The 18,353-nt window shown below is 42.4% G+C and overlaps 1 protein-coding gene across 1 annotated transcript in view; it reads right to left on the bottom strand.

The window, feature by feature from the left end:
• Positions 1 to 18,353, bottom strand: part of EMC1 (ER membrane protein complex subunit 1) — a 32,474-nt gene that overhangs the window by 13,195 nt on the left and 926 nt on the right. Inside the window, exons 2-15 of the mRNA XM_051988365.1 lie at positions 9,956 to 10,080; positions 9,329 to 9,394; positions 9,022 to 9,115; positions 7,839 to 7,967; positions 7,181 to 7,307; positions 5,631 to 5,780; positions 5,094 to 5,261; positions 4,529 to 4,600; positions 3,702 to 3,764; positions 3,063 to 3,185; positions 2,493 to 2,589; positions 1,830 to 1,952; positions 448 to 647; positions 70 to 219 (exon numbers count right to left, since the gene is read on the bottom strand). Of these exons, the coding sequence (XP_051844325.1) occupies positions 70 to 219; positions 448 to 647; positions 1,830 to 1,952; positions 2,493 to 2,589; positions 3,063 to 3,185; positions 3,702 to 3,764; positions 4,529 to 4,600; positions 5,094 to 5,261; positions 5,631 to 5,780; positions 7,181 to 7,307; positions 7,839 to 7,967; positions 9,022 to 9,115; positions 9,329 to 9,394; positions 9,956 to 10,080 (1,687 nt within the window). The remainder of the gene's footprint in view (positions 1 to 69; positions 220 to 447; positions 648 to 1,829; positions 1,953 to 2,492; positions 2,590 to 3,062; positions 3,186 to 3,701; positions 3,765 to 4,528; positions 4,601 to 5,093; positions 5,262 to 5,630; positions 5,781 to 7,180; positions 7,308 to 7,838; positions 7,968 to 9,021; positions 9,116 to 9,328; positions 9,395 to 9,955; positions 10,081 to 18,353) is intronic.

Genomic DNA, 18,353 nt, shown 5'->3' with positions numbered 1-18,353 from the left:
GAGTTCTGGGGCACCAGGGGGGACCCCATGGCTCCTCCCAGCCCCCAGAGCCAGAGTTGCGGCCCTCACCTTGTCCTTCACCAGGAGAATGCACTGCGGGGGGTGGGGAAAGTGAGCTGTGGTTCTCTGCACCATCAGCTTGAAGGAGGAGTCCGGGTTGATGTTGGGCAAGTACTGCTTCCACAGGATGGTGCCCGAGCTGCTCTCGATGCCAAAGAGCTGTGGGAGAAGCAACACCAGTTAGCGGCTAGGAGGCAGCCGCGGGCCCTGCCCCAAAGCCCCCCGCTCCCAGAGCGCCTCCCTGACTCTCGGGGACCCAGTGCTGGGTGTGGCTCCCACCTCTGTCCACCTCCCAGGCTCCCTCCTCAGGCTTCCCCAGCTCTGAACACAGGACCACCAAAAGCTCAGGTGCGGGAGCTCAGGCTCCTGGAAGCTCTGCCTTCCTACCTTGCCCGAGGCCGTCACCATCACCACCATCTTCTGGAGGTTGAACTCATCTCTCGCCAGGTTGTCAATATTGATCTCGTTCTTGATCTGGCTCCGAGGCTTCCGAGCATCATAAAACATTTTCCACAGATGGGCGGTCCAGGCCTGCAGCAGGATGAGCTGGGAGGACAGGCGCTTCAAGAACATCCCCAGAAGGCCATCTGGAGGCAGGGAAGATGGAATGGATCTGGGTGCCAGCTCCTGAGAATGGGGAGCCCCTTGGGGATGCTTAAGTCACTCGCACACCAGACTACCAGCTCACAATTCATTTTCCAACCTGAAGCTCTAGTGTCTGTGCAAACAGCCTCTGGCAGGAATTTGGAGAGGAGCGGTTTGAGGGATGGAGGTTCAGCCGAGCAGGGTCATAGCCATGATGTTAACAATTCCACCATTTTATTCTCAATTCACCACGACCCACGGGAGGTTTCTGCTCTCCCAGAATTCTTTCGCTCACCATGAAACCTTGACTACTTCCTGTCTCCATCCCCCTTCCTGTTGCTCCCCCTTTTCTCCAAAGGGCTTCACTACCAAAGCAAGTCTTCAGCACATCCTTCCACTTTAGAAAGGAGGACCACCCCACGGCTCCTGTCTACATGGCTGGCACTGGTGCTCCCCTCTCAACTCGGGGAATATAAGAGTGATCGGCAAAAGGACAAGTCTCAAGCACAGCAAGCAGTGTGGGCTATTCTGGGCCCTCTATGTTGGGTCCCCAACAACAATTCCAGATGAGAAAAAACTGCCAAAGAAAGCTAGCAATGTGAGCAAGCAAAAGGCAAGAGAGCAGCAGAGAACAGGCTTTACCTTGAATGGCTGGATCCAGGCGGCGGAAACAAAGAGGGAAGGTGAATTAACCCTTAAGGTACAATAATGGGGGAAAGGGAGAGGGAGGAGAGCAGGGTCAAGGTCAGTTTGGACCTCAAGCACTGCAAGGACTGGTAGTGGGGATGGCTCTGAAGGCCAGATGAATGGGGTACTCAAAGGGAGGCAAGAGCTCATCACCTTGGTCTCCTCAGACCCTTGGCACTGTGTCCTGTGAGAAGCCGGGTTGGCGTCTGGCTAAACTACACTCGCTACCACCTCCCCATCCAGCCAATGAGGCAGAACAAAGGCATGGTCACAGACAAGTCACCCTGGCTAGGGACAATGAGGCACCCAGCTCTGGGTCTAGAGAGACACTGAGGTAGGAGTGGGGAGATGGCTTTCTTGGCCTGAATGATAAACTCCCTTTGTGAGTCCCAAAGAGAGAAGTAGAAACATGCTCATCCAATTGGGTGGCTTCCCAAAGCCCCTGTCCTGCGGGTCCTGTGGATCCTCCCATTGCAGGAGGATAGCATACTCCTCACCTGCCTTCTTGCCAAACTCTCCTTCCAGCTCAGCCTGGGCGCCCGTCAGGGGCAGGTCTACCATCTCCAAGCTCACCACTTCTGCCAGTGACTCCTCTCGGCTCCAAAGCAGCATTTTTCCAGCTGGAGAAAGAACCAAGTCAATAAGACGCACCTGAGGCCCAAGTCATTCACAAAGAAAAGCCCTGCTCCAGGGCCCACAGTCTCTGTGGTCCATGTTCCAGAAAGAACAGACTGTCAAGGAGCTCCAAGAGCAAGGTTCCTGTCAATATTAAAGGAACTTCCAGACTCTATAGGCAAGAGGCCTGGGGCCCAAGGACTAAGCCAAGAAATTGTCTTCAGGCAGGTCCTAAGAAAGAGGGACCAGCTTTGTTCTGGGCTAAGTCCCTGAAGTTTCTAGATTTAGGCAGTTTCTAGGCAGATTTTGTCTCAGCATAAAGAAAAGCTTCCTCGCAATCCGGGAGGCAAAGGCAGAATGGGCTCCTCCTGGGTCACTGGGCTCCTGGGCTCAGGTCTTCAAGCAGACGCAAATAAGTGTTGGAGTCCCAAAGCTCTGAAGGCCCTTTGGCCCAGAGAACCTAAGATCCTGTTAACGCTAAGATAAAAACAAAGGCTGCTGGGCCACACTGTCCTAGAGGGAAGTGGCTGACAGGGCTTACTCACCCAGCTGCTGAAGAAAGAGAAGTAAGTGGTCATCTGTCTGCACCAGAGCCCGATAGCCCACCGAATCATCCTTCTTCAGGAAGGCCTGGATATACAGCTGAGCAAAGGGGCAAGAAGAGAGCGCCTGTGAGCATAGCCCCAGGATTCTGACTGGGGAGCCTTGCCAAAATGAAAAGCCCCAAACAAGAAGCACTGCCTGGGACCCAAAGAGGACCCTGTTTCCTACAAGAGGAGCAATAGTGTCTGTATACTGGTTTGGGAACTTTCCCTCAAGCTCACCACATTTTTACTGGCATATTTCACTCACCCTATCTATACATTCCATTAAATAGAAGGCAGATTAGTGCCTCCATTTTACAATTGGAGATATTAAGGCACAGAGCATCTGACTCACTTAAATTCACATCATGAGTCAAAAGCAAAGCTGAGATTAAGAAGCCTGACCCTGGAATCCTACCCCAGCAGAAGCTCGATAGAACCTTTCCACACTCTGGCACTTGGGGTACTCCATAACAAGAGATAAATGCCCACTGAAAGAGGGGCTCGGTGAAGGCTCCTCACGGCACCTACCCGCTCAGGCCGGGTGCCATTCTGCTCCAGGCTGAAGGTGACTGAGGTGTCAAGCAGCCGCCGTCCCGTCTCCGCGAGGTACAGGTTAATGGTGTAAGTTTGGTTAGTGCAGACAAGGGCTTCCTGAGGAGACAAAGAGCTCAGAAGACTGGGGGCTTATGAGAATGGGGACCTGACATGCAGGCTCAGGGAAGAGCCCCCAGCAAAGAGGCCAAGTTGGGGGTTCATCACCAAGCAGAATAAATCACGGAGCCAGAAGGGGCAGGGGCCAATGAAAGGGATCCATCAGCGAGATGGAGTGCTGAAGAGCCACAAAGGACAATCTGTCAAGGCACTGGGCACTAGCCAGGGTCACCCATCTCCTCTGGTGAAAGCCCAGGAACAAATGAACACTCAACTTTACCAGATAGCCAAAACCCCAAGAGACTTATGTTTAAGGGAGGGCCTAAGGAAGGAAACCTAAGTTCCCATTTCCCAAGTTATCTCCTCTTTCTAAAACAGATGTACACAGCTGGCTTTATTCATGGTGCCCTGGAAGCCCTGTATGAAGGTGGTCAGAGCCCCAGATGTGTGCTTCCCAGAGCCAGGAATCCTGGCTCCTCCCCTGCTTCTACAACTTACTGCCTGATCCTGCCTTACCTGCGTGCTCGATTTGTCTGAAGCGTTCTTTGTCACTGCCTCTTCAGCACTCCCGCCTTTTTGCTAAAGAAGGAGGAAAGAAGAAAAAATCCATCTATCATCCACAAAAACAAACGTTCCTCGCCTGAGTCTTCATTACTAAGCTGAGGACTAAACCTATTTCTCATCAAATCTGATATTTTTATATCACTTCCATCAGAAAGCCCAACCAAACCCTAATGCTCCCAAAGACAAGTCATTTAACCTGTCTGCCCCAATTTCTTCAAATGTTTATAAAAAAAAAAGAAAAGAAAATAACAGCTCTCACAACTACTGTGACGATCAAATGAGATACTATTTGGAAAGCATTCAGCAGAGTGCCAGCTCATAATAAGTACTTAAGAAATGCTACTTCTTCTTTCATTCTCAATGAAGCTAAATCTTTAATTGAGTCAATTATTCCAGAAGTGAATTCTCATTCCAGAGCAGAAGCAAGAGCCCCACAATCCTAAGCTGGAATGGATACTGGTGCTCTAGAAGTCCTGGGTGTTGAAACTTTGGCGCAGCCCCACAGGGATTCGGGAAGAGGTCACCCAGAACTCTGGGCGATACCAGGCACATCATGGAACACTCCATGAAGGGAAGATCAGCATACTTGTATTAGCTTTTTCACAACACCATTCTAAGAGCAGTGCTTTGCAAGCCTTCAAGTAGCCCAGAAATGTGAGAATTTGTATTCTCTTTGAGCTAACTACATGTCTCCCCAGTAGTAGCAGCATCCTAATGATTATTCATGTTCTGCCCCTATAGAAGGAAAACAGCCCTTGCTCCCCAAGGCACATACTCACAGTTTCAGTACGGCAGGTCATCACAGCGGCCACAGTCTTCTCCCCACTGGTACCAAAACTCACCAGAGCAGTCTGGAAAACAGGAGAGGGTCAATCCCTAAATGACAATCATATGTACCCGAGCTAGTAACTATGGTAGAATGGCGCCTCTTCAAGAAGGCCTCAGGTTTTCCAAGAAGGTACATTTAGGCCTAGGGTTGGAGGAGCCTCCAGACCTTTTTAGAACTAAACCCACAGTCAGAAGCCCCAATTCCAGCATCCTAGTACCTATGAAAGGTCAAAATAAAGTTTTCCATGTTGGAGAAGTTAGCTCCTGGATCAGCAAGAATCATGCATTTGAATGGTTTCTTCATAACCCAAAAGGTTCTATAGTATTTCCCTCTTCCAAGAGGATGCTGAAGGAGAATCACCTTCTGCTCCCAAGGCTAACATCTCAAACCAGTTCATGCTGACCTCAGGGACATGTCACTGACTGGGAACCTCAGGAAAATTGTCTTTCTACTATTAGAGGCCCTAAAGCTGAGGTCCCTTGAGCTGACTCCCCAGGAGTCCCAGGATTCCTTACCTGTGGGAAACTTCGGAGGAGACCCAGGCCTTCCGGGCGGTGCTGCAGCAGAGCAAAATGGCTAGGAGCCAGCTGCAAGAAGAACTGTGGCCTGGAGGCACTTGTGGGACTGGGCTGGGTGGGCAGGACCCAGGGCTGGAAACCTTGGCCAAATTCTAGCTCAAGGGCCTGAGAGACAGGAAGAAGAAGTGGAGCAGCAGTAGACAAGGGTCCGTTACCATACCCTTGCAGGGGTCAGTCAGCAGGCAATGCAAGGCCCTAGGAACAGCTCAGGAGGGCTAGGGCCCAATCCAAATCAGGTTGCCCAAGGAGAGGAAGGCAACACATATATCCATGCTCCATGAATAATGAAGCTTGACAAAAGCCTGAAGCTCCTTGGATGCTTCCAATCTCCAGAAGCAGATGGGGGTCAGGCCTGGGGAGACTGACAAGTGATTTTCTAGGGCCTGAGCCTCAGAGAAGCCTTCTGTTCTTCCCCCCTCCTCAAAGGCCAGGCCTCCACAGGGAGCAAGAAGGCAGGGGATTCTGGACTCTCACCTGCAGTGGGGTTCTTTTCATCTCCTCTTCTGTCTCCAGGGCCAAAGTGAAAAGGGAACGGGTGCCTGGGTCAGGGCACACCAGCACAGCCTTGCCCACCACACCACAAACCCCACTTAAGCTCTTCAGCCATGGCGCAGACACCCTGATCTGGGGGACAAGACAGAAGAGGAGAATGCTAGGCTCCAGTCTAACACCTTGACCAAGTATTAGATGAAGACACAAAGATCCTAATTGTGGTTAGTTTTTTGGCCGGTCCTGGAATTTCACTGGTGTAAAACTCCTGCCCATGCAAACTGGCACCTGTTCTACAAATTACAGTCTCAGAGGTTAAGGATCTTGTCTCTGGATTTATGTCAGAGATGGAAGGCAAGCCCAGGGATCGCTAAGTCGTCAGGTCTGATTTCCCCCAATCAACTGCTCTACGGGGGTCTCTTGGATTAACTCTACATTGCTGTGCCCTACTCTTCTGGAAGAAAAAGATCCTACACTTCCGTGGTGGGGAAGCACAATCCCAAGCCTTCTTATGTCCCTCTCTGACTGGATGTAAAATCCTTTATTTGGTAACTATCAGAAAGAACAGATTTGATGTAATACCTGACATTTGAGTCAGGTACTACTGAATTCCTTCAGTGCCTCATCATGATATAAAGGTGACCCCCATGGACCCTTACCACTCTGACAGAGGAGGAGGATGGGAGGGAAGGGAGATGGCCAGCCCAGGCTGATAGGCCTCACAGCACAGCTCGGGGATGGTATCCGAGACCCAGCCCAGTGAAAGCATGGCCAGCTCCCCAGACAGTGAAGGAAGATGAAATTCAAGGCCACAGCAACTCTCCAAAGGCCCACTACCTGAGATGGCAGAGGCAGGATCTAGCCTAGTGAAATGTCAGAATCTCCATGCACTAAGCTGTTATGCTATTATTCCCCAGAGCTCCTGTACCGGGGAAAGAGCCCTGTGTAAGAGTTCAAGCCCTGATTCTGACCCTCATTAGCAAGGTGACATTGGGCAAGTCATCTCTCTGAACCACAGTTTCTTCTTCTGTAAAATGAAGGTACAGAGGCATTGTTGCCTATGCATAGCCACAGCCAGTATTAGGAAGTCCCAGACTGGCCCCACTTGTGACATGTACTGTGGACCAGGAGCAACTAAGCCTCTGTGGCTCTAAACTGCAAAGAAGCTGCCAGTCTGTCCCAGTGCTGGGAGATTCACCACCATCAGTTCTTTCCACCAGCAAAGGGAAGAAACCCAGAGAAAAAAAGGAAAGAACTGAATCTCCCACCCAGCAGGGGAGCTGGGAGGAAATTTTTGCAAATTATGAAGTAACCTGTAGATGTGAATGATTCTTACTTCTTTGGGCACATCTTTCTCTGTGTTTGCCTGGATGTGCCTAAAGGGCAGAGGCCGGCTCTCTACAACTCCCTCTGAATTAGTCTGCCCAGCGCAGCACCCTTCACCTGTCCATCTAGATTAGCTCTCTTCCCCAATCCTGCAGGATGAAAATAGCTGGGACATTCCCTCCCAATCAGCCCTGATGCCCAATACATACCTGTTGAACCATCTCACCATCTTCCACATGAAAGGTCACAACATTCACATGACTGTTGGGAACAACCCCCAGGACCCACAACACTCCAGTGCCATATGAATACACCATCTGATATTGAACGCTCTCGCTGAAAGAGGAGGTGACAACGGATTCAGCCTCAGGACCACACAACCCTGGGCTGGTCACCCTATGTCCGCAGCCACAATCCCCACCATAAAACCACCAAGATGAGCTCCAGGGATCCCAATCTCCCCACTGCTGCATCCCCAGTGCTATTCTTTTCAAGTCTCTTTTTCAATGGCAAAATCTTTGAGAATCCCTTCGGCCCTCCTCCACACCCATGCTGTTCTAATCTTATGTTAAAACAGTCCCTTCGATCCAGCAGACTAAGCAAGCTGGGAACCCAATCTATCAACGGACAACCATAAGTGAGTTAACTCTTCCCCTCTAAACTTTCCCTCCCCACAAAGTGACGTCTGGGTTCAACCAAATCCCAGGGGCACAGACCTAGACAAGGTCAGACATTAAATTCTGAACTTGAGATGGCCCTATAATGAATCTCTTGGAACTTTGGTAGGAAGAAGCAATGGAAAGGTCTTTGAGAATTATGAAGAAGAGGATATAACAGTCACAAGTAGGTCAGAGTTCAAGTCCCTACCTCTTTGGAAGCTGTTCCATCCACTTCTGGTGTCCATTGGATAGGTAATGAAGAGTGAGAGTGGTCTTCTTCAGCACGGCCACATATTTCACCACATCTTGCAAGCCCACCAGGCTGGCCATCTGAAAACTGAACACAGGGAAGAATAGGGGAGATCTGTGCAGGGGCTCAGTCTGAGGGAGGCCGACTGAGGGCCAACCATTTCCTCCTGCCTCTCTCTAAGAAGGAACCTCCACAATATCTGAATCTAATCCAGTTATTCCCATCACCTCCCAGAGCCATACTACAGCAAGAGACTCAGGGCCATCACTATGAGGCAAGCCAAGACTGCTGCCATTCACACTGCTGCTTTCTTTCTAATAACCTCTGCTTGTAGCTTTTTTTCCTCAACCTAACCTCTTTACCCATTACAATGTTTCACTGCCCTAGTAAAGCAGAAGCCAAGAGAAGCATGCAATTCCACACCAACAACTAAGCAGTAATCCAGAGAAACTCCTGTGGTGTTAATTTTCTCCTAGCAAGCAAGACAAAACAAAATCAGCCCACCTTCCATGATAAAAAGAAGGGAATGCAAATACAAATGCCTCAAAAACCTAACCAAATACTTAGTAATACTTGCAAATACAAAAACTCAGGTGGCTTACAGGTCTGAAATTCTAAAATGTAGATGACTTCACCCCGTGTCTGTCTACCTATATTATTTCTGAAGCTTGGCCTGCTAATGAGACAAGCCAGTTGTAAGGACCAGCCCTGATATGTCCTGGCTGTGTGACCACAGACAAGTTCCTTACCTCTTCAAAGGCCACTTGTTCATTTATAAGGAAGAAAGGAAGGACAGAAATTATACAACCTTTCTTACTGGGATGTAGAAGATAAGAATCTGTAATGCTTAAAGTACTAATTAAATTTCAGTTATTACTATTAAAGAACCACTTGAGTATTATACTAGAACAAAACAGTATCAAGGACAGAACTCTGCACACAGTAGGTACTCAATATTCTTAATAAATGAAATATATAGTTCTTTAATCCCTAACATTAGACACTGAGAACTGAATGTATAGTGTGCTAATTTCTAGAGTTTCTGGATATTTAAAAGGTTAATGGAACGTTCAATCACACCAGTATTTTGGTGAGTTACAACCAACATTGTCTCAAGCAAAATGAAACAGCATTTCCCTACCTGCCAGAATCCAAGGACATCTCCCAGTTCAAGCCCCCAATGTTGGTCTCCCAGGAGCGCAAGATCCGGCCCCCATTGGATACAGTGAGTGCATCTGGAGAAGAAAAGACCAAAATTATCCCTATGATAATATCCCTCTGCAACTCAGCAGTTTCCTAAAGTTTTGAGGATGCCCCTCTCTGATGAAACCTAGCAGTTAATATAACAGCACTTTGTCTTTTCTCCAATACAAACTGCCAAAGAGGAAACAAATATATGGGGACAAGAAGACACTTCCCTGTAGAAAACAAACAACATCTCTGCTTACCTTGACCATGAAGAAGCATGGCATCAATAATTCCTTCTTGAGTACCCTTGTCTACATGGCGCCACACTGAAAAGCAAGAAAGAAAAACTGGTCTCAGGAATGGAACAGAGAGAACTCAGAGCTTGGGAATGACAAGCATCAGGACAGAGAACTTTATCTATCAAGTAGTTCCTACTGAAGTCAGGGATGGGGATTTGAGACCAGAGGCTAGTGAAGTGATAAGCAATTTTTCCACATTTGCAAAATGAGAATGTCGATATAAACCAAACTAACTGGAATATGGGGAAGTCTTAATTGATGATCACTATCTAGAAGTTTAATATGAAAAATCAATATCCAAATAAATCAAGATAGCCTACAAAGCTTAAGAGTAAAGCAGTTCTTAATGCAGATGTGTGCAAGACACGGATGGCATCTCAGCTTACATTCAGGACTTAGAATAAGGTCTGATATATAAAGGAATAAACCTTAAAGGCTGGCTACAAGGCCATATTAAATATATATTCAAACAGGTCAATCATGGAGGAAAAATATAAAGTATCTTCTGGAAAATCTATCTGTGACATTGGGTACCAAAATGATGGCAGTTCAACCCCAGAGGGATTAAAACTTGAGAAGATCACTCACAGATGACACCTGTACGGGAGTTCAATGCTGCAATCACATTCTCCTCAGTAGCCACAACCATCTTCTTTGATCCAGGGGCACATTCTAAGGAGGCAAACTTGAGTTTCCCTATATACTGTTGCCTCCTGAATATGGGAAGATGGAGGAAAGCAAGAGCTCAGTTAATATTACAGAAATTATTTTCAAAAAAGTTAACAGAACAATACAAATGCAAAGTGTTATATACTTCATTATTGAATCTAGGGATATTCCTAAAGAGATTAGTTTCTAAACAAGTTAGAAAGAAATAGTATATGTTCAAGAAGAAAAGAAATTAAAAGACTCTCTCCAGGCCTTCATTTTATCATTTTTAGGAGGAGAGAAGAAACTCTAAGACCCAGTTCAGAACTATGAGAGATGAAGGAAGCATAGTGTAATGAATACTGAAACGAGGAATATTGAGTCAAATCACTCATTAGCTATATGAAAACTTGTACGTTGCTTCATGTCTCTGAATCTGTTTCTACATATATAAAACAGGCATGATTTTACATCATGATTTTTGTAAAGGAAGTATTTTAGAAATAATAAAGCATTATTATCAACTTATATAATTACTTTATGCCTTTAGCAAAGAGAAATTTTAAGGGAATAACTTTTAGATAAGATTCCCAAAGTACCACATGGGAACTGACAGCACAGAACAGCATTAGGGAAAAACTAATCCCATCTTAGTTAGTGATATGCATCTATTCCATGTATAGAATTGGGTATGCTGGCTAATATTAAAGAAGAGATAAAAGTGTTGCCCTCAACAAACCTTCAATTTAATAACTCTCCTCTTATTGTCACTGAATTCTAAGAGAAAAAAATTCCCCAAAGACCCTCAAGAGAGCTTTGTTATATAATTTAAAAAATTTTGGGGGGGTTATAAGATTAACAATGACCAATATAAACATTTCAATATAATAAAAACAAACCAAAAAAGGATAGTAAACTGTGAAGTTGAGAGAGTGGTTTTTACAAGAGCATATTAAATTTAACATGGGGGCAATATTGTTTTCTTCTGTGGATTTAGTGATGTTTCTTTGAGGGAGAAAAAAAAGATGTTTCTCTATCACAAACTTACTCTCTCCTATAAGTAGAAGTCCTTCTTTGTAACAGGAAAGAACAGTCAAGCAAAACAAAGGAATCGCCTTTATGAAGTCATCAATAATTCTCTATCACAAACTTACTCTCTCCTATAAGTAGAAGTCCTTCTTTGTAACAGGAAAGAACAGTCAAGCAAAACAAAGGAATCGCCTTTATGAAGTCATCAATAATGGACTGTAGCTTTTACTGCCTTCCCTTTCAGCAGACAAAAGAACAGCTGGCTTGACAAAGCAAAACTCAAACAATCATCCTCTTTCCTACAGGATGCCCTCATTAGTACCCAATTAAACTCAAGTATCTTATGAGTATAAGTATATAACTCAAGTACCTCATGAGAAAGAATCCCATCAGGGACCTAATGGCTATTTTGTTTGAGGACAAGAATGAAATAAAGGAATGTCAGGATGAGGGCTGCCATGTGCCCCGAGACTAAAGGCTAGGCAAGAATCCTGCAATGCTGGCCAATTGGATTTTGATGACAATACTAATTGGGTCAGCACCTTGCTCGGTTAAATGTAACTGACCCTACGAATGTAAGCAATAGAAAGACCACACAATATGGATCTATTTGAAACCCTCATGATAATCAATCAATTTGATATAACAGAACGAGTGGCCTGCCTTCCAAAAAATTAATCCAATACACCAGCAGCCAGAAACATTTCAGCACACATGGTACTGCTCACCAAAGTAGACAAACTACAAGTGTGCATGAAATAGATTCAAGACATAAATGTTCTTATTATTTGCTAATACTATATCATAACAAAAGCATAAGAAATAGCTTCATCTCTAAACCCACACTGATGGTTGTCTTTAATTCTCAAAGAAAAACCAAGATGACATCACCATGCTGGAGTCAAGGGACGGTGTGTCTGGCCATGGCTGACAAACTCAGAAGGCCCTACCACAGGATGGGCACAAATAGTTCAAAAGCACATTTGAGAGGAGAGCTCTCTAAATTTGCCCATCTCAAGATTCTTTTGAGTTACTCAAAGTTTTCTTTGATGCCATGCTTGGTAGTCCTGTGCCAGCATCTCCCATGTCATGTAACTGATTCCAAAGTTCTTCAGAGAGACCTTGAAAGTGTCCTTGTGTCAATCTTTCTGACCTTCACGTGAACACTTTTCTTGTGTAAGTTGTCCATAAAATAGACTTCCAGGCAAAAATATATTTGGCATTAGAACACCTTGGGCAGCCAATCAGAATTGCACATTCTGCAGCAGAGTTTGGATCTTTAGCAATTTAGCTAAAGAAAGGACCACAGTGTCTGTACCTTATCCTGCCAGGTGATCTTCAGAATTTTCCTAAGATGATTCAAATGGAAGCGATCCAGTTTCCTGGCATGGCATTAGTAGACTCTCCAGGTTTCACAACCATCACAATGGCTCTAGAGAACCTTCAATTTGGTAAGCAGTCTAACTACTGCTCTCCCACACTTTCTTTCAGAACCCCCGCCAAACATTGATGGGAAAGGATGTGTCAAATTCATCATCTATGTGTACATCTCTGCAAAGTATACTACCAAAGAAACTAGAAACTGAGTGGATGCCCATCAGTTGAAGAATGGCTGAATAAGCTGTGGTATATAAATGTTATATTATTGTTCTGTAAGAAATGATCAGCAGGATGATTTCAGAAAGGCCTGGAGAGAGTGACATGAACTGATGCCGAGTGAAGTGAGTAGAACCAGGAGATCATTGGACACGTCAATAAGATTATGATGATCAGTTCTAATGGACATGGCTCTTTTCAACAATGAAATTTTTAAGGATAATTCCAATGGTCTTGTGATGAAGAAAGCCATCTGCATTCAGAGAGAGGACTGTAGGAACCGAGTGTGAATCACAACATAGCATTTTCACTGTTTTTGTTGTTTGCTTGCATTTTGTTTTCTTTCTCATTTTTTTCCTTTTGGATCTGATTTTTCTTGTGTACAAGATAATTGTATAAATATGTATACATATATTAGATTTATCATATATTGGATTACTTGCCATATAGGGGAAGGGGGTTAGGGAAAGGAGGGAAAAATTTGGAACACAAGGTTTTGCAAGGATCAATGTTGAAAAATTATCCATGCATATATTTTGAAAATAAAAAGCTTTAATAAAAAAAAAGAAAAGGAAGTCTACTGCCAAGATAAATGAATTTATCCATAGCATTCAATATTTCTCCTTTTGCACCAATGGTTCCACATATGGATAGTGTGATGTTGGCTGATAAGAGTGTTGTTGATGTTGGTGTTAACAGTTAGGCCAAAATTAAGTGGCTAAGAACCCACACTTTCTTGCATTTCCATCTCAGAAGCTGCACTGAATGCATAATCAAAATTCTAGATGAGTTAAAAAAAGATATTGAGAAAGTATTTAAATCTGAAGATGGGGAAAAAATAAAGGCACTAAAAATTTCACAATACAAATTCCAGAACTGCTACTAAGATGACAAAAAGTAATGTCACCAAACAAAATTAGAAAAGTTGAGGTTAAGATTTTTCTATTACTGTAGATTATGCAATGAAGTGATGGAAATTGCAGCATTCACTATAGGCTGCAAAAAGGTAGCAGCTACTAGATACCTAGAAAGACACAATCAGGGAGCCAGACACATCTACCAGAAGTTTGCTAATGTTTATAAACTAATAAATGACAAATTCTTCATATTATATGATGTCCCAAAACATCACTGAGAATTAGACAAATAAAGCATACTAAAAGTAAAGTAGCACTACAGAAAGAAGTGTTGCCCACAAGTATCCAGACATAACAGTGATCAATAAAAATCTAATATTTTAAAATACCTATTATCTTGAACACTCATACTTCCAAATTAGAAGGAATGAAAAAATTTCAAAATATCAATTTTAACAGTGTGGAAAGAGAATGAGATACAAGTTATTCTGTCATCATATCAGCTATCAAAGGTGTCCCAAAGATACTTTCAATGAATCTACAAAAGATAAGTGGATACCCCAATTCTCTTTTTCAATTACAAAAAAAAAGGGAAAGATTTTACCCACCTGAGTCTAAAACCATTAAAAATAAAATAACAGTAGGTTAGCACCTTGTTCTTAGAACTACTCTAACTGAACCCTAATCAGAAAAGAGAAGAACAAAATGACTTGTAATAAAAGATATTTACATTTCAATTTTAAGGTTTGCAAAGCATTGTATTTTTATCTATTTTCTTTTCTTTTTTAATTTAATAGTATTTTATTTTTCCAAATACATGTAAAGATAGCTTTCAACATTCATTTTTGTAAACTTCTGAGTTCCAAATTTTTTTTTCTCCCTCCCTTCCCTATATCCTCCCTCAAGACAGTAAGCAATCTGATGTAAGTTATACATATGCAATCATTTTGAACATATTAATCATGTTATGAAAGATAAATCAGAACAAAAGGGAAAAATCACAAGAAAGAAAAAGCAAATAAATTTTCTGAAAGGTGAAAACACTATGCTTCAATCTGAATTCAGTCTCCATAATTCCCTCTCTGGATACAGATAGCATTTTCCAGCCTAAGTCTATTAGAATTGTCTTGAACCAATGTATTGTTGAGAAAAGTTAAGTCTTTCATAGTTAATCATCACATACTATGATGCTATGTACAATATTCTCCTAGTTCTGCTCACTTCAATCAGCGTCAGTTCATGTAAGTCTTTCCAGACTTTTCTGTAATCATCCTGCTGATTGTTTTTTATAGAACAATAATATTCTGTTACATTTATATGCCATAACATATTCAGTCATTCCCCAATTAATGGGCATATATCAATTTCCAATTCCTTGCCACCACAAAAAGAGCTGCTACTAATATCTTTGCATATATATGTCCTTTCCCCTTTTTTATGATCTCTTTGGGATACAAATCCAAAAGAGACACTGCAAGATCAAAGGCTATGAACAGTTTGATAGCCTTTTGGACATAGTTCCAAATTGTTCTCCAAAGTGGCTAGATCAAATCCACCAACAACGAATTAGTGTTTGAGTTTTCCCACATTTATCATTATCTTTTCCTGTCACCTTATTCAATAAGTGTCAGATGGTACCTCAGAGTGGTTTTATTTCATTTACTTGTATGATTTCAAGTGATCTTCAAAGTTGTCCTAGGAGTTGGTGAGAGTTATATCCACTTTACAGATAAGGAAACTGAGATTAAGAAAGTTCACTCGATAGGAAGTGTCAAAGGCAGAACAAAAGTCTCTTTTGCTCCAAGTCCATCACTCTTCTCATTATCCCATATTTTTTTGGTAGGCCTCAGTTTCTCAACCTAAAAAATGGGGAGAACAATCTTTTCTTGCAAATAAATAAATAAAAATAAATATTCTGTATTTCTGTTCTGAAGTTCTGTATTGAACTTCAATGATATATTATTTTGGCTTTCTTCTGAGAAGTTGCTATGGCCAAAAAATTCATCATCCTGCAGCCAAAGGATTTCTAGCTTGAAAGGACTTGTCAGGGCTTGCCCTCCACTGGCACAGTCAGAACCCAAGGTCACTTCAACACTATGATAAAGCAATTAAGTAACAACTTTTATAAGGAGACAGGAAAACATAAGAATCCATATAAGAGGACTCAAAATTCTTTTTTTAAGATGCCAAATACATATGAATACAATGAAATATTTTTAAAATAAACTTTTAATTGCATATATATATATTTACCTCACTTACTACATGTGGTATTTTTTGCTAACAATTTTTTTTAAAATAACAAATAATTAAAAAACAGAGAAAAATTTAGCAAAATTAACTAATGCAGAAAAAAAAAAAAAGTCTGACAAGAACTGCTAAGTTCCACAGCTTGGTCCTCCAATCTCTACAAAGAAGGGAGAGAAGGAACTGCCTTCTCATTTCTCCTCTTTGCAGCAAATTTGGTTACTACTACTTCTTATCACTTAGTTTCAATCATTGTGCTGTTCTTTCCATTTACATTGTTGCGGTAGCTATGAACACATTTCAGATATAAACCAAGATGATATCTTAGAGAAGTTTAAGGAACTTCTTTAACTAATTAAAGATCTTTAATTAATTAAAGAAATCACAACAAGGAGGCCAAAAAGCTGAGAATCTTTTTGGCAAACATCTATAGGTTTGGGATGTTTCCTGTTATCTTTACATGGTTGGAATAATTCTTAATCTAGGACCCACGAATTTGTTTTTTTTTTTTTTTAATTTTTTATAAATCTATTCTAACATAATTTGATTCTTTGTAATCTTACATATTTGCTAAGCACAAACACATATGGCAACAATAGTGTAGGATAGAAACTCATTTGCAAAATATTATGAAAGAATATAGTGTGTGAAAGATTTCAAGTAGACTTGCTTCATGAAAGAGGAGAAAAGTAATAGAGAGCAAAGTGTTCAGAAAGCTTGGAGAGAGACCCAACAAAGTTAAGAATACCGATGTTGGAATCTTTACAAACTGCTAACTCATTAGAGTTGATGTTTTGGGCCAGAACCTGAAACAAGGTACTAAGTAGAACTAATTGATATAATGCTTGTGTTTACACTTTTACTCATTGGAATTCACAAGTATGGGAGATTCACAAAGTTAACTGTGTAACTTTGTGAATTCTCACCTCCCTTGAAGCTCTTAGGACCAGAGAGCACTCTGGGAGAAAACCCATAATCCTCCTTTTCCCTTCCTCCCTCCCTCCCTCCCTCCTTCCTTTCCTCCCTCCTTCCTTCCCTCCTTCTCTCTCTCTCTCTCTCTCTCTCCCTCCCTCTCTCTCGTATCCCACAATTCCTCTTTCATATATAAGAAACAGACAGAGGCTTCAGAGGGAGATTCATTCCATTTTCCACTTAGCTGGCTGGTGGCAGAAGAGAGTTCAGCAGAATGGGAGGCTGAATAAAGCAGAGGCAGAAGCAAAGGACAAAGCTGCAAGAGCTCTTGGAACCAAGCAGAGAGATAGGCCTCTAAGAAAAACTAACCGGGATATATTGGAGACAATAAAAGATCTGAACTTTTATCACCTGGCTGTATTTTGAGGTGATTATTACTTTCAACTGCAACTAAGGCTGCCTCCAGAAAACCTCCCCAAGAAACCTGCCTTCTCCCAGAGAGAACTATTATATTCTAAAAGAAGAAAATCACCACATACCTCAAGATTCTTTCAAAACAAAAGAAAAAGTTCACAAGGTGACTTATGTAAATGTGTTTTACATGACTACATTTGTAAAACCTATGTCAAATTGCTTGCCTTCTCGATATGGGGGAGGGAAGAAAGGAAGGGATAGAATTTATAATTCAAAAGTTGACATTTATTTTTACATTTTATTTTAAATGGGAAAAAATATTAAATTTTTTAGTGTCAGTATTCCCATAACAAACCATTTAATTAACCTGCCTCCAGTGTGCCATGTAAGAAAGCAAAAGTGACATCACAGAAAACAAATGCAGGAAGAGTGGCTAAAGCAGACCAAGCAGAATCAGAAGAAATCTGTTCTGGGGCTAACAGGAGTTTTGAGAGCTAAACTTCAAAATGTGAAAAAGACAGGAAATGAATGAGAAAAAATCATGGATAGCCTAATTTTGTAGATAAGGTTGCTGAGAAGCAGCAATAATTAGCAACCTTCACACCTTTTTCATGGTTATACAACTATTTTTGAGAATTATCATTATTATTTTTTTTGAGGGAATTCTTGATGACAATAGGAAAAAGAATAAGGAAGATGTTCACAAGCCATTTTCTACAGCAAACAACAACTTCATAAATGACTGACAAGTACACAGAACACGAGATCATATTGTGTTTATGACTTCTTGATATTAAAAAAAAGCACTGAATTTAGTAGGGATAAAATGCAGCCATAAGGGTTCTCCATCTATATAAAATGACGAAAGCAAATGCTTCCTAAGGGTTCACAATTGTCATCAAAAATAATCTAAATAAAGTCCAAATGGAAAGAGAATGTATCAAGGTCCTCCAGATGCTCCTTTGTAGGTGACACTCTGTTGAGGGAAGATTACCTTTCCCATATTCCCAACACGTTACTTCCCTTCACGCACAATATATTCTAACCAAACTGCTCTATCTGCCAATCCTCCCACACACTACTCCTTTTCCTGCCTGTGCCTCTGCCCAGATTAGTCCCAATTGTGAAATACAATCCCATTTACCTCTGTCTCTTAGAACATAGGACATGACAGCTGAAAGAGCCATTAGACCCTGAATGTCAGAGCTGGGAGGGTCCTAAGAACCCAGGAGGTCAGAGCTGGGAGGGCCCTTAGAACTTGGGATGTCAGAGCTGGGAGGGCC

The sequence above is a fragment of the Antechinus flavipes genome, chromosome 3 (assembly GCF_016432865.1).
Source record: "Antechinus flavipes isolate AdamAnt ecotype Samford, QLD, Australia chromosome 3, AdamAnt_v2, whole genome shotgun sequence".
NCBI lineage: Eukaryota > Metazoa > Chordata > Mammalia > Dasyuromorphia > Dasyuridae > Antechinus > Antechinus flavipes.
The sequence above is the reverse complement of the archived record's forward strand: the minus strand, read 5'-3'. Positions and strand labels throughout refer to the sequence as shown.